Below are 17,203 nucleotides of genomic sequence, written 5' to 3'. Positions count from 1 at the left end.
GCTAGAAAAATTCCTGTATATCATTAACAAGACACCATGAGCTACTCTTGCAGACCGTCTGCACTGCTCAGAAAACATATCTGCCTGCACAATTACCTCCAGGTCCTTTTCATTCTCTACCACTGTGAGTGTAGTACCACAGAGTTGATACATTACTCTGGGGTTAGTGCTTTCCATGTATAGTACTTTATATTTGTCAATGTTAAACTTCAGTTGCCACCTCTCAGCCCACCTGCTCAACTTTTCTAGATCCTGTTGCAGCAGCGTACTGTCGTTAGTGTCATTAACAACCCTGCCGACCTTCGTATCATCTGCAAACTTGGACAGTAAGCCCGATATACTATCATCAATATCATTAACAAATACAGAAAACAACACTGAACCCTGGGGGGCTCCACTAATATCATTAGTCCATGAAGAGCAGTGTCCATTGATTACCACGCTGTCTTCTCCCACTCAGACATCCCTTTATCCATAGCAGCAATTTGCCTCCAATGCCACACTGCTCCAATTTGTGCAACAGTATCAAAAGCCTTTCTAAGATCAAAATATATGATATCAAAGTTATTCCCTGCATCCAGTTCCTTTGTGACCACATCATAGTATCCAATCAAATTGGTCAGACAAGACTTACCCTTAACAAAACCATGCTGTGTCCGAGCTATAACTGAAGTCTTGTCTAGATGATCCTACAGCACTTCTTTCACCAGTGCCTCCATTAATTTCCCTGGAATAGAAGTTAAACTAACAGATCTATAATTACTTGTGTCACACTTTGTGAATTGAGGTCACATTTGCACATCTCCAGTCCATGGGTGCCTCCCCCTGAGTCAAGGAAGCTCTCATAATTATGGCTAAGGGTTTGCTTACTTCCTTTGCTGCCTCCTTTAATATAACTGGATAGATCCCATCCACCCTGGGTGCTTTTTTTATGTTTATCTTCAACAATTTCTCCTCCACATTCCTCTCAGTTATTACAAAATCATCTAGCTCACTGCCAGAGTTTACTTCACCTCTGGCATTCCCCTTCCTGAATATCTCCTCATGTGTGAATGTAGATGCAATATACTCAATTAGTTTGTTAGCTACCTGAGCAGGGCACCTCCGTAGCCAGGTGGGAAGGAGCAGCAGTGCGTAGCACATGCTTCTTGATTAGACCGGGGTTCGAGCCCATCACCACCAAATTTGGAGGATGCAGAAAAGTGAGGGAATGACCACCGCATATCTTGGAGCAATATGCCTTAGTTGCTAATACTCCTAAAAACCAAATAACAACATAACAACCACCTGAGCAGGATCATCAACAGTTGAACCATCAATATCCGGTGGACCAATCTGATTCATCCCTTTCCTTCTAGAGTTTACATAGGTAAAGAACTCTTTGCTGTTTTTCTTTGCATCCTTTGCCAAAGATTTCTCATAATCTGCCTTTGCCTGCCTAATCTCCTTTGTGGCTTGGTTACAGACAGCTTATATCTATCATAGGCTTCAATATCACCCATTAATTTATATGTATCCCATGCATTTTTCTTCTCTGCCACATGTCTCATTAGGTCATCTGACATCCATTTAGGCCTAAACTTTGAACAATATTTCTCAGTTTGTATGTAAAGCCTAGTAGCTTCCAAGATTACTTCTTTGAATGCTTCCCATTTTCATTTGCTCTTGGTAACATCATCAGTTGGTCCCACTGTATAGAATTTAAATACTGTCTCAGACCTCCGTAGTCACCTTTACGAAAGCAAAAGTCCTTCCTTTTCCCCCTGATGGTAGTTACCTCTTTGAGTAAATCCCACTTCAGCACACTTCTACTTAGTTGTTCCTTTATCTGCTGATTCTTAATGCATGAAGAATCGCTATTTTCTGATAATGAGATCAAGAGTATTACTCCCTCTAGTTGCCTCCCAAAAATGCTGATGTAGAAAACAATCATCCAATAAATCCATAAAAGCCTTGCTAGTGTGTGAGTGACCAAACCACAAATTCTATTCAATATCTGGGAAATTAAAATCCCTCTTTATGAGACTCTAATTTACTGGCCCACTCTATTTCCCTGTACAGTTTTTTATTATACTCATCAGAGTCATTAGGCCTATAACACACTCCTACTCTGTTTTGATCTCCCAGTGCTTATGTCACACCAAACTGACTCGACACTGCACTGTCCAGCGATGTCGACTGGCTGCACTTCCTTGGATTTTTGGTGGTTCTTATCTAATAGCATAACCCCTCCTCCCTTCCTATTTTGTACACATTGTACTCCCCAAATTCCAGTTCTATATCCTTATATCTGTGTGAACCACGTCTCTGATATCCCAACAGTATCTGCCTTTGATGTTTTGACCAACACCTCAAATTCATCAAATTTATTTACCTAACTCCTAGCATTGGTGTAAGCGCAAGTATACATGCACCTGTTCCTATTCTTAGCTACCCTGACATAACCCATGTGTTTACTTGTGCCGCAGTTACTCCCAGCAGTCTCTGAAATACCCTGCATCTTGTTTTCCAGGCTGCTGCTCATTCCAATATAAGCAGTGCAAGAATCACTTTCACCTCTGCCAGCAGCTACTATTAATCTATTAGTCCGTGTATCCTCCCTCCAAGCTACCAGTTTTCCGACCCACCTAACACTGCCTCGATAGCATCAGCAAATATTCTTGCACCATTTCTATTTAAGTGTATCCCATCCCTGCAGAAACAGTCTCTCCTGTAACAAGCACAGACCAGGCTGAGAAAAATTCTACCCCTTGAGCCTTGCAAAATCTCTCCAGGGCCGAATTGATTGACAAGGCTCCATCATATACTCCCTCCTGTCGTGTCCGGGCAGAATTGCAGACACTTTCAAATTCAACCCTAATTCATAAAAGATATCTTCTCTACAACGTCATCAACCTTTGCCCCTGGCAGACATACCCTGGTCCTGTTCCACCTATTTTACACAATATGTTCCCCATTTACATTAAGCTTCTCAAAAGAATCAAAAGATGGGCAATTTCTGGTGAGATCAGTAAAAGGGCTTCCATAAGAGGAAAGACTTTAAAGAGCTTGGAAACAACACAGTTTAGAGAAGGTTTATTTAAGGCATATAGGGCTGTTTGAGGTGAAAGTAAAGTGAATGGGGCAAAATTTTCGCTGTTATAAATGATCCATTTATAACAATTATAAATAATTGTTATAAATGGGGGGGGGGAATAAATTCAAATTACATGGGAAGAGGTTTAGACAGGATTGCAAGAAGTTTTCTTTTAGCCGGAAAGTTATTAATTACTGGAATAAGTTACCTCCATGAATGGTTGAAGCTGACAGCTTGGGACAGTTCAAAGTAGTTAAAGAAATAGGTGCAACAACTGTTTATAAATTACTTCTCTCTTGAATGCAGCAGTTATACTGCTGAATTACATGCCATTAAGCTTTCTCTAGAAAATATTCTCCATCTATCAACCCAGAAAAGCATAAATCCTTAGGTTTGAAAAATACCTCCTTGCCTAGCAGTCCCTAATTAAAGTTCCTGAACATCAACAAGTGAAAACATGGGTCTTGCTCTTAAACATCCATTCAGCACAGCTTCAATAAATTTCCTAGCACTGTTTACTGATTTTGTGGACCTCTAGTTTCCATATATAGAAATCTTACCCAACCTCTTTCTTATTACAAGAAATGATCGTCCATAGTGTACCTACTGCCACACACCACTCACAGTGAAGCATATGTTGTTCAATGTGCTTTGCAATAATGCCCAACTCTCTCCTTATTCAATTTTCTCTCTGATCTACAGGAATCTTTGTCACCACTATATCATAGGTGAATAACTTTAACCTTTCAGAATTTTTCTTGAAATGAATATAGCATGTCTGCTTCTGCAGTAGTTAACACATATAGTTTCGGTTGCATTGACGTGGCCTAAGTAATCTTTGTGCAAGAAACTTCCATACCACCACCAACAACAACAACAACTTACTTTGTCTGGGGCTCAAGATGTAAAAGAAAATATTGAATCGAAGGGTGTTAGTCCTGAAGGAATGATTTGTACTATCCTGAAACTTTACACCTGGGCAATACAGAGTTGGATAACGATTGCTGTTGAAATCTTATTAATTTGATAATAGATAGGGCAGTTTTTATCCTGAATAATACATTGTTTTTTACCACAAATGTTATCAATATATTATATATAAGAGTTAACTATCTATTATAGATTTATTTAAATTTCAAAAATTAAATCAGGAATTAAACTTTTGCTTTAATGTCTAGAAATGATTTTGTTCTTATTTTAATATCTTTCCTTCTTATTAATAAATTCCTGTGTACTTAAATTTCTTTGGAAGATAAACATTATCTTCACTTATATACTTGTGTACTATTTAATGTATATTATTTTTTCAGCTGTGATTCCAGGTTCTAATCTTGCTTACATGTGTACACAAGTGAAGACATGCGTTGAAGAGGAACAGAACAAAACTCTCTGGGTGCCTAGTGGAACACTGTAATGATAGCAGTAAATAGTGGCTTTTTCTTTCACAGCTGGACATAAATAGATTGAAAACAATCATTATGCAGCTAGATCATGTTGGTGCACGTGTTTTGTCTTATGTGGAAGTTGTTTATATCCCCCTCTCCCCTGTTTTTTTTTTTTTTTTTTTTTTTACTTCCATGGCATCTATCTTCCAAACTATGTATATAATGGACAGAACCATAAAATGCATGCTCAAGTTCACATAGCAGATAAACACTTTCAAGGGATTGTTTGCTCTTGAGTAGTGCTCACATTTTCTATACATTTCGTACTCTGTGGATACAGTGGTAATAACTTATCTACGGGTGAACTCTCAACTTCTAATCAGTAAGTGGAAATGTGATAGTATTGTTATATTTAAAGTTTTTCATGTTGTGACACTTCGTAAGAACTGTTCACATATTATGATGTCTTTAAAAGCAGTGCATTTATTCTGTTATCAGGACACTCTGAATATATATGTAAAGATAACTTGTACATTAATTGGATTCTGAATGTGTTGTAAAAAATGTGGCATTTTTAATGTTAAAGATGGAAACAAATACTTTTGATTGTAATTTTCTATAGTATTGCTTTTTCTATTTTTCTAGAATTTTTTAAGGCTCTATTTATTTATTGACATTTGTTGTGAACTTCATTGAATATCCTTTCTTTCCCCCACAGGATGCATTTAGCCTTTAGATGCATATAAAAATGGAATATCTGATTGAGATCTGCCAAATTTCTTGATTTTATAATAAATAAATATAGCACATAAAAATTTAGTGCAAGTTTTCTAATTCAAAAAATCTAGAATTTTTGATAAACTCATTGCTAACCATGTTCAAAATTGTTTAACAACCTGTCAGTCAAAAGAGATTTTCTAATAGGTTAATGTAATAATTGAGATTTATTTCTTTTAAATATTATTATTCGGGTTGAGTCCAGTGTCATATATTATTGGGTCTTGCTGTGTGGTCTTTATACTACAGGACCACAGTTACTCACATAAAGTGAGTTTCTTGGCATGGTATCATGTATGTATTATTGTCCTGATGAGTGATAGTGTAGAATGAGTTGTGTTAAATTAAATTGGAAATTCTGATACTGAAGACAAAACTTTATGAAGGCTAAGACTTAGAAATAAATCCTTTCACATTGTGTAATTAGAGTATAGTAACTTTCATCCGTACTTTACTTTCTCCCAATAATGATAAACTGGGGGGGGGGGGATTACAAATTGTTCTTAAAAAACTACTGATGAACATTCATTCTCCAACTTTTTCCTCACTTCCTTGACTATTGTTTTAAATTAGTAAATGAGACAATTAGTTGATTTCATTTCTCTTTAGCTGGGTTTAGTTGGATAAACCATTCATTGGCCCATAAGTTTGTTTTAGGAGTTTTTAATGGTTTTTTTGCATAGCAGATAACTGGAATCTTAAATTTTTGTCAACATAATGTGACAATGTATCATCCTCCCATTTCAGGATTCGTCAAAACTTCAACATTGGCTTAGACAGCTTGTATATAATGATATACTCTCTACTTTCATTATGCACAAATGTATTTTTAATAATGAATATTAAATAAAAGAGACAATAGAGGACTTCAGACACAGAAGCAAAGTGAAAATGAACTGTTCTGTGATCAAAATCTGATAATATTACTAAAGGATTTTTTAATTAAATCAACAGGATTAAGTTAGGTGACCTTCAGCTTTATTTTACTGATACAATGAATGAAGTACAAACATTCTGGAAACTTGTAATGTTGCAGCTTCATGTTCATGTATTGGGAATTGAAAAAATTCCCAATCCCATTTCCTACTCCAGAAACAGGCCCAGAAGAGTTTTGATTTTCTATGAAAGTTAGCTAGTGATGCATTGCTACCATTCATCTGAAAAAAGACTTTATCAGAAGCTAGTTCCTTGTATCCTGTACATTGAGAAGATTGTCCTTTAACAAATTCATTGTTGTGACTGCAGCATAACTGCATTTCTGTCTAGATTGTCTTGCATTACTTCTTTAACCAGAAGTCAAGCTAATTGGTCTGTATCACCCTTTGTGAATTGGGATACATTTTCTCTTATAATTATAGCTAAAGATTTGCTCTCTCCCTCAGTATAATTGGATAGATTCCATCCATTCCATTGCCTTTCTTATGTTTCTCTTCCACTTTTCTCGCAGTTATCACAAAATCATTTAGCTTCCTATTAGAGTTTGAAAAGCTTCTGGTATCCCCATCTCTAAAATATGCCTCCACAGGTCTGTTGAAATAGGCAACAAGATTAGTCAAGGATGCAAAAGGGTATTGTTACCAAGAAAAGCTTCAGTTCCATAAATTGAATCACCTGCAGATTTTATTAAAACAAAGTTTGCTGAGGACAAAACCTCCTAGGAACCTGATGGAAGTTTTTAAGGTTTTAAATGGATGAGTAAACTAAATGTTGATGTTATCCCTACACTTTCTAAGATAATACACACAAGGAGAATTGTTTGCAGGAAACGGATTTACATGTGCAACAATTTGCCTTCAGCCAGAGAGTAATTGATTACTGTAATAAAACTTCTGTGTTGTAATAATTCAAATAAATTTAAATTAGTATTAGGAAAATCATTATTATTAATTTATGCCATTCTAAGCTTGCTCCCCTCCATCATTTTGCCATTACTAATTGAGATCACAACTGAAGAAAACTTTGATATGTTTTCGTAAAGCTGTAAATTAATTAATTTATAGCTACCCGAACAATCAGATTGAAATATGTATTATAATAATTGGTTAATAATATGTACCTCTCACTCTCTCTCTCTTGAGAATGCCATCAGTAATACAAGGTGAGTAGAATATTTACACTTACATTACTTTAGATAGGGATTTTACTGATTGTTAGCAAATTTATATACAGTATATATATATCATGTAATTTCAATTTTATAAAATAATGCAACTCTGAATATTCTAATCTTTTTTTTTTTTTTTTACTATGATGTAGTCTCCAAGATAGGAATAGATAAAGGTGCAGCCAGGTGGCAATCACTTAGCTGCCCAATTGTTGGGAAATACAAAGGCAAACTACAGCCAATTCACTCCTAGATACATATAGTTCATTATTTGATTGTATAGGAAGATATTAATTAATAACTGTGCAGTGAAGTATTGTTTCGTTCTGATTATAGTCCACCTCCATATAATTACGCCCTTCACTGAACACATTAGCACTTCAAATCATTTTCTATAATAGAAATATGTAATGGTTTCTCTTATCTTGCATGTTCATGCAGTTGACATTGTAGTCAGAATTCCAAATGCAGACAACCACTGATTCTGTCTTTGTAATGTGCTGTCATACAAACTTCTCTCTTATGAGTTTCATACATACTATTGCAATTCCACAGCATATTCTGTATGACATTGCTGTTACATGGGGTTGATATCTCGGACATCCTGATTGAACTATTATGCATTTGATGTATTCTCTGCATGTTCATAAACAATGAGATGAAATGTGATGGCAACTCTGATAAGTTGTTGAATATTTCTGTTGTGTTGGATAACTTAAGCTTCACTACAGGAAGTAGAATACTCCTAATTTGATTTCCCCTCCTGCATGTTGGTTTAAGAATATTTTGAAAATTTTTTATACAAAGGTAACAATAATATACTTTAAAAAATTACATTTGGTTTTGGCAAAATGATGCAAGGAAGCAAATCTTATACACTATCAGCAGGAATGAGGGACTCACCCATTTAGAGGGGTCTAGGTTCAAATCCCACCACAGACTGGAGGATTTCTTAAAAGCTTCACAGTCAAAGATGTAGTAGTAAGACAAATTCGTCGCCTATGAAACATACAGGCATATCTCACTATTAGCAACTTTTCAGGAGAGCAAAAAAAACAATTTATTTGCCCGATTGTTGTGCATTTTACTACATGCACCAATAATGGAGCTGTTAATACTAATAAATTGCATAAAGAACTATTCCTAAAGGTTGAGGGACTAATAAGAACCCAAAAAAATATTAATTTATTTAAGGCTTTTTACTGAAAAAAAGCCTTCATTGTCAGATACGCCTCTTTGTGAGGCCCCAATTTCGGAGTTTCAGGTATGAAACTCTGAAAGTTACGCCTAATTGTTTCTAATGAAGAAACAATTAGGCGTAACTTATAAACTTAACTAGCGACTGCCTGCGACTTCGCCTGCCTGTGTTTTTTTTTTTTTTTTTTGTTACTTATTTCATTGATTACATGGCATGGTGTGAAGTGGGGCTCTCTAAGGTACCCTGCATCGAAAGTCTTATCGAAATCAGTTTAAGAAGAAATTGAAATTCAAAAGTTACAGACTGCAGCTCGCTACAGTTTTATTATTAGTATAGATAATAATAACTTTAAAAAAAGACAAAGCTAAATCATACTTTTTTAATACAGGCTTACAGTATTTATGCCAAATCGTTTCAAATGAAGTAACAATATTAAATTGAAAAGAGACTTAGATGAAAATATTTTTCCATGAAGCTTAATAATGGGGCAATCTTTCATAAAACTCCCTATATTCCTGGAGCCTTACAATACGAGTTTGACCAGAGCAAAGACTTTGTAAATCTTGATGATTGGTTTGGAAATTTTAATTTGACATCTTCTAAGAATTTTGTTTCGATTCTTTTTAAGGTAATGGACATGTATAATGCAGCTCTGTGACTTTTTTTTTTAAATAAATTGTACTTGGATTTTGTTTTTGTACTTTAAACTCAGCCTTTTCTGTCCAGTTTAGAGATTTATCAGTTTTGTTATCCTTTCGAAGTGAAAGTACTTTTATCTTCTGAGAAAACTCTTTAAAATCTTGGTGTTCTAACGGCTGGACATTATAGGGATGTGAAGGTCTTGCCATTTTCATGATAGGATATAGCTGCATAGGAAGAAACACATCACCAGCCTTTTTTTAGGACAATAGCACTATGCGCTGAGTCGCCTTCATTCTGTCCATGATTGGGAGCAAAGAATTTTAATGATATGTCTCATGAATTTAAGGAGTTATTAATGAAATGTAACAGAGCAGAAGCAACTATGGAATTTTTATTTTGCCCTGCACATCCGCCGGCATAAACGTTAGCTGTCTCAGCTCCCGCTTCATCACATTCTTTTAAGTATATGGTGAGAGTTGTAGCAATCGCTGATGATCCACATTTGTTCTCTATTTCGGGCCATGTAAAGCAATAACAGTCACGGGAAGCAATATTATAAATAGTAAGGTTATATACTGAGAGCCGTCTTTTGTAAAATATTGCTCCTTCTTTGGAAATAGGCAGAAATATTACTTGCTGTAAGTCAAATGAGGCACAAATTTGAGTATTATTTTCTGAAGCTGTTTTCTTGTTTTCCTCTTTAAATTTTTGAACTATTTCTTTTTCAGCAATATGACTTTCATATTTCTCTCTTAAATAATCTTTTGTTTCTATGGAACCATCTCTGAAGGTAGTACAGAGGCTACATTGATCCTTTTTTGGATGATGAAATAAGAGATTCATAGATTTAAACACTGATTTGTAAAGTGTTAGCTTGGAGTGAAGCTTGGAGCATTGTTAGGCGAAACATTAAGCTACTTAATTAATATGCATCTTTTTTATGGACAAATCCAGGTGTAAATATTCTCTTGTTGTATTAGCCCTGCAATAATGGGATTCAACTTTGGGAAATCATCGAATGTGATTTTCTACAATCTGGCATAATTCTGTGTCTCTGTCTTTCAACTTTTGTCTTTGGCCACCTCACTCTTCTTTTTTAAGTGTGCCTGATGAGTCAAGTTTTTTTAGTGCTGTCTGCATGGTTTGCTCAGAAATCGCGAAAGTATTTAAAAAAACTTCCTGCATACATTGTATTGCTTCCCATCGATAGTCAAATGGAATTTTAGTCGCCACCTTTTTCGTAGGTGGCGATACATACTCTTGGCCAGTATTTCGTAACAACTTTGCTCTTTTCTTTGCTTTTGATTTGTTTCAGTTACATGTCTAATTATAAATTCTCGCTGTAATTGAATATCTCCCATCTTATAAAACTGAGAATGTATGGCCATTCTATTTGAATCAGTGAAACAATAACATTCTCGATTGATTTTTTTTGCGGCACCACCTTTTTCGTAGGTGGCGATACATACTCTTGGCCAGTATTTCGAAACAACTTTGCTCTTTTCTTAGAGTGTGCCTCCGTAGCCAGGTGGGAAGGAGCAGCAGTGCGTAGCACACGCTTCTTGATTAGACCGGGGTTCGAGCCCGTCACCACTAAATACGGAGGATGTGGAAAGGTTAGGGAATGACCACCGCAATCCCGGAGCAATATGGCCTTAGTTGCTAATGCTCCTAAAAACCAAATAACTAACTAACTAACTAATCTTTTCTTAGAATTAATCTTTCTCTCCTTCGAAAATGTAAATTCTCGCGCTGAGCCTTCAACTGGGTACTCTGCATATTGTTCCTGAACAATTTGGTTCGTCTGCATTCCTGATTTTCCGTGCATTGAACATGAAGAAATGGCCTCCTCGAAATGATCCCAACAAAGTACTATAAAGCATTTAAAACAGGAACTAAATACTTCCTTCTGGCAGCAAGTCACTTCACATGATTGGGAAATGTAGGGATCATTGTCCAAATTTTCTAGATCCTGTGGAATTTATGGAACCTAGTCAGGATCCTCTGGGTCTGAAAAGGGCTATGTCTTTATATATTTGTGGTTCACTGATGTCGGAAGGACAATAAGTTCTATCATCCTCATCCTGAAAAGAGTTATTCATCTCAGGTACGACAGGGTCCGATGAAACTTCATGTTCACATTACAGCTTGTCTTCAATACAGAGAGTGGAACATTTTTATTGCAGCAAGTAACTTCACATGCTTGGGAAATGTATGGATTGTAGTTAGGTTCCTCTAGGTCCTGTGGAACTTCTGGATTGTAGTTAGGTTCCTCTAGGTCCTGTGGAACTTCTGGATTGTAGTTAGGATTCTCTGGGTTTGCATTCATCTCAGGTACGACAGGGTCTGTGGATGGATCTTCTTGTTCATGGTTCACTTTACAGCTTTCCTTCAGTACAGAGAGTGGAATATTTTCTTCAGAGGAGCTTGAGCTATTAGATTGCCTGCGTTTCATAGACAAGAATTCCAAAACACCAGTACTATTTTCCGTTATTGTAACAGTCCCATAATACCACTTTGATTTATAGAGCATCTTCACTTTCATCCCAAGAGTAATTTCTTCATCTTTATTAACAGGCTCCAGCTCTGCAGTGCTGACACAATTTTCTGTGCTATCCTCCCAAGTTACAGTGACATCATTCTGAAATGAAATCATAATCTTATTGGTGCAGGTAGGTACCTACCTACACTACCAAACGAAAATACAGTCTAAAATAATGTCCTGCCAAAAAGTTACCAAACTTGTAGGATCAATAACACTCATGAATACAAACACTTCTTTTGTCTACGACTTTTGGAAAATCACAAAAAATTTTTTCAACTTCTCATACTAAGTTCGTTAGCCAAGTGGATATTTGGTGTGGGAGGTCAAAATTTTTTTTTGCAAATTTCCAAAAGTAGATAAAAAAGTGTTTGTATTGATGAGTATTATCAATCCTACAAGTTTGATCACTTTTCGGCGGGACACCCTGTATAAATAACTAGATTCTGCAGCCTAGAACCTTTTATTTTTTTGGGATAAAAAAGCAGCCTATATGTTAATCCGGGACATGAACTACACTTGTGCCAATTTTCATTTAAATCTGTTGACCCATTATAGCGTGATTGAGTAATAAACAAACAATCAGACTTTCGCATTTATAATATTAATAAGGAAAGAGAAAGCTTGTACGTTTCTTATGCCGTCTACCCCTGTCCACCCCTCTTCTATTCAAAACTACCGAAGCTAAGCCCTTTAAATGAAATTTGGAGCAATAGAAACAAAAATAATTAGGTATTTATTGTAAAAGTGAGGTTAGATAAGATAAACAATATTATTTTGCCAGTACTCTATTAAAACAGTAGAAAATGATTGTTACCTACATGAACACACAGAATGTTTAGTGTAACAATTATACAGCCAACACTCAACATAAACAACTCGACATCACTTTACATGCGATCAGTTTTGACAGGCATAACAGACTAACAACAAAACAAAAAAGGTGCAACAAACAGGCATTAGGTAAGTTAGGGAAGTTTGTGCTGCCAACTTTTAAGCAGCACCAAAAGGTTGTTACGACCATTTTTATGATTTCTTGAGATAGGCTTGAAGCATATTCAAGTTATAAAAGAAGTTAGAGATACGCCACTTTGTGCCGACATAGAATATGTAATTTGGAGCATTTTGGTATACAGTCATATCTCGATTAATGAATAGGATGCATTCCACGAAATTACTTCGTTTTCAGAGGTAAAAATACTATGGCCAGAATAGGGATATGTTCCTACATAAAGAAAATGAAAAGCTTTTTTTTGAACAAAGAAAAGTTTTATTAAATAAATCATCAACTTACATTTTAAAATATGAGTCTAAAGTTGATTGTTTATGCCTTTTTTCTCTTTCATTTAACAATTGCCTATACGGAGTTATTGCATTTAACACTGATCGCTTAACAATAACACTTCTTCCTAAATCAGGATCATTCTCTCTAAAAAATTTAAAACGTTTTCAATGTCATTTAAGCACCTTTTTAAATCTTTGGTTGTTAACACTTTTTCGGCAGGAACTTCTTTAACTTCATTTTCTTTGTCTTCATTGCTAACAAGGTTTTCTAAATCTTCCACTGAAAAACCATCATCTTCTGCATTCAATAAATGTCTAACATCCTCTTCATTGACATTTTCGAAACCTATTGATTGAGCCATCTGGATGACTTCATTTCTAATTTTTTGGATGTTATTTTCTTCTTCTAGTACAACTTCTGGCCATATTTTGCGCCAAACTCCATTTAAGCATTTCTTAGTGACTTCTTTCCAAGAACTAGCAATGTTTTCAATTGCGTTTTTAATGGTGTAGTTTTTCCAAAAAGTTTTAACTGTCATTTCCTCTTTATCCTCTAGTTCAATTAAATTGCTTAATGTTCAATGCAGATAATAAGCTTTAAATGATGCTATTACTCCTTGATCCAATGGTTGAATCAGGGAAGTTGTGTTTGCTGGAAGAAACACAACTTTGACAGGAATGCATGTGTCCAACGTGTTAAGATCAGTAGGATGTCCTGGAGCATTGTCTAACAACAAAAGAGCTTTTTCTTCAAAGTTGTTTTTTTGACAATACCATTTTACTTCAGGACAGAAGTGGTTAACAACCCAATCAATAAATAACTCCTTGGTAACCCACGCTTTTGTGTTTGCTTTCCATATTACAGGTAAATTTGTTTTTATGTTACCTTTTAACGGTCTCGGATTTTCTGAATTGTAAACTAATAACAATTTTAATTTATAATCACCAGAGGCATTTGATCTAAAGAGTAACGTTAAATGGTCTGGCTGCTTTGAACCCAGCAGCTGATTTTTCTTCAATAGAAATGAAGCTTTTTGATGGTAGCCGTTTCCAGAACAAACTGCTTTCATCAACATTGAACACCAAATTTGGTGGAAAATTTTCACGTTCAATTATTTCCTTTATTTTTGTTTTCCTTTATTTCCTTTATTTCCTCAATTATTTTTGTCTTTCTGGAAACTTATTTGTAGCTTCTCCTGTTAATTTTACACTATGAATCCTGGTCCGATTTTTTAAATTTCTTGAACCGATCACGAGAAGCCCCAAAAGTTTCCGTAATTTCTTCAGTTTGTTTAGATTTCAGGTGATTAAACAAAAATAATGCTTTTTCTTGAATCACCATTTGACTTAAAGGCATATGAGTTGTGACATATCATCTATCTACAAACTTAACATTTTCTACATTTTTTCTAAAATTGAACTCCTTAAGTGAGTTAATTTTGCCACTGTAACATCTATACAATTCTGAGCAGACTGTTTTATTTTTTCTGATTGACTTAGTGTGGTTGTTAAAGTTGATTGCGCTAATCCTAAAGAATGTGCTACATTGGATTTTCTTTTGTTGCTTTCAACACATCGTACGATATTTAGTTTAGTTTCCAAAGAAATTGCTTTTCTTTTCTTTGATTCCGACATTTTAAGTAAAAAAAAAAATATTTCTATTAAAATTTACAAAATCTACATTATGTAATGCTATCAAAGAACCTACGTCACTTATTGCAATGCACCACACTGAAACACACCCTATGACTAAACGACTAAATTAGGCAAATGACGGGCAAAACTGTTATAACAGACACACTCACAGCTCAGGAGTACGTAACGAATCTCCGTCAGTCACCAATTTAAGGCCAACGCCCGACAATCATCCAATTGTCGGGCGTTGGCCTTTAAATTGGAATATTTTTTATGTTAAATGGGGCTTGAAATTGTGGACTTCGTTATATCGAAGCTTTGTTATCAGAAGTAACGTTAACCGAGGTATGACTGTACTTAACTCATTTTTCGATTTTTTTTTTGAGATACGCCTGTTTGTGCCGTAGGTGACAAATTCTAACAACCATTATCCAAAGAAAGTTGCTAATATTTCGTTATTTGTCTTCATATGTTACTGGTTTCTTACTGTAAGGTTGTATATATTATATACATTGAATTTTGAAGGCTGTATTAGCCATTCCATTGTTGTGTCTACAACTCTTGGTAACAACAAGTGTAGGTAGGGCTCAGTCATAACCATGGGATCACCTGTAATTGCTATAATTCTCAAGAAATAGGAAGTGCCATAATGACATATCTCATGTGAGTCTGAAATAATATGTAAAAAATTATGTCTGATACTCCATACAGATACTGTTGATGCATGTATATTAAAATGCCTGTCAGGTTCTTCCTAATATAGAGACCTCTGTAACAGTATAATGGATTTGTAACATTTCACTTATTTGGGGAGGTCTTTGTTCAAATCCCATCAGACACTAGAGGATTTCTTAAGGGCATCTTCAGTCGGAGTGGAGTAGTGCTTCTCTAATTGATTATTCTAGGTTTTTCTTACCACACATTCTCTGAATGCACACTTATATAGTTATAATAAACCATTAAAAAAAAAAAAAACATAAATTTGTATTCTGTGACCAAATAGAAGAATATACCCAACTTACCTTATGCATGTAAAGTTCTGTTACAAACAATTTGAACATGGAGAAACCTATCACAGCCATTCCATTTTTATTCCAACCTTTCCCGAGTGTGACTAGAATCTGCAGAGTACATAACATCACCATTGTACAAATGGATTTACACTGTCAGAATTAAGTGCAGCAGCATTACACAGGTGAAAATTGCATGAGTTCATCGTGGCCATAACTTTTGGACTTTGGTATCATAATGTGTACCACACATTTCTATTACAGAAAATGATTGAATAATTCTAAACTCGACCGAGAGCAGGATTTGGTTCTATTTTCTGCTTTTAAAGCAGTTATCACCAGACATGAATTGAGAGCTGACTGTTGCTAAATAAGTCATCTCTCTGGAGATAAGTGAAGCAATGTGTGAGCTAATTAGAAAACATGTCGATGCATTCTTGGGCTAAGAATAAATTCATTACAGGAAAATTAAATACGATACATTAAAACCAAATGTTCTGAGATATTGTTCTAGCCCTTCCTGTGTGCCATTAATAAAACTAAATTAGATTAAACATTGCTGTGTGAGTTTCATTACTGTCACTGAGGAATAGCTAAGAACATTAATATGTTGTCTGGATTTAAATTCCTTTTAAGCCCAAGAATGCATTGGAGTGTTTTCTAATCAGCTTATACATTGCTTCATTTATTCCTGGAGATTTATTCCTTGGAACTGAGCACTGTGCTTGCAATCTGACAAGATCACATATAAGGACACATTTGCAGAAAAGGTATAGTTCAGTGTTGAAAACCATTTCATCAGTAATATTTGGCTGAGCTTTGAAATTTTAGTTAGTTTTGCAAAGTTTTTAATTAAGTGGAGGCAGGAGACCTACTAAACTGGGGCCTTCAGCTCTGAGGATGCATTTGCAAATTTAGAGAAGTATTGCAGGTGCCATTTGGGGATACACAGAAAAATAAAACAATATGTTTATCTGTTTGAATATATTGGTTTAAATACAAAATTTGTTCTTCTTCAGCTAGCTTGTTATAATTGGGAAAGTAGCTTGAACAGGCTCCTCATAGGCAGTCATCAATCTAACCTGACCGAAACTTGGATTTAATATGGCTCACAGTAGAAAATTTCGCATAAATACGTTAATCCAAGGCAAGAGTAAATTTTTAGAACAGTGCTCTGTAGCACTGGATATTTAACCTTATCAACAAGATGCCAAAAGTTTTCTTATTAAAATGAGCTGTTAAGGATATATCGTTTTGAAAGACAGTGATTTCTACTCAAGCTCTTCAGCTTTTAAATATTGAACTGGTAGACAGAGCAAACTCAGTGGCATGAATGGTTCCAAAATACAGCATTCATTAAATCTATTTTTAAATTCTTGTAGGGAGGTCTTCAATGTAAAAAAAGAAAAGAATGGCATCATATTTCTCGTGTATACTTTCTACAATTAACTTCAAATTGGGGAAATATACCAACGAATTTCTAGCTATATGAGTTTCTATAAATTTAATTTACTTTTAAATCCATTTACTGAGCTAATCATTTCAAAAAG

The 17,203-nt window shown here is 35.2% G+C and overlaps 1 protein-coding gene across 3 annotated transcripts in view; it reads left to right on the top strand.

Annotated features, from left to right (window-relative positions):
• LOC150081717 (MAGUK scaffold protein DLG5-like) overlaps positions 1-4,609 on the top strand; it is a 450,728-nt gene extending 446,119 nt beyond the window's left edge. For all 3 annotated transcript variants that reach the window (XM_090378823.1, XM_090378822.1, XM_090378824.1), the window contains exon 26: positions 4,387-4,609. In XM_090378823.1, coding sequence (XP_090234949.1) covers positions 4,387-4,490 — 104 coding nt within the window. In that variant the 3' untranslated portion in view covers positions 4,491-4,609. The remainder of the gene's footprint in view (positions 1-4,386) is intronic.
• Positions 4,610-17,203: the final 12,594 nt, after the last annotated feature.

This window comes from Mastigoproctus giganteus, chromosome 8 (genome assembly GCF_048544385.1).
Source record: "Mastigoproctus giganteus isolate SK-2022 chromosome 8, ASM4854438v1, whole genome shotgun sequence".
In the NCBI taxonomy this organism is placed as follows: domain Eukaryota; kingdom Metazoa; phylum Arthropoda; class Arachnida; order Uropygi; family Thelyphonidae; genus Mastigoproctus; species Mastigoproctus giganteus.
The sequence above is the reverse complement of the archived record's forward strand: the minus strand, read 5'-3'. Positions and strand labels throughout refer to the sequence as shown.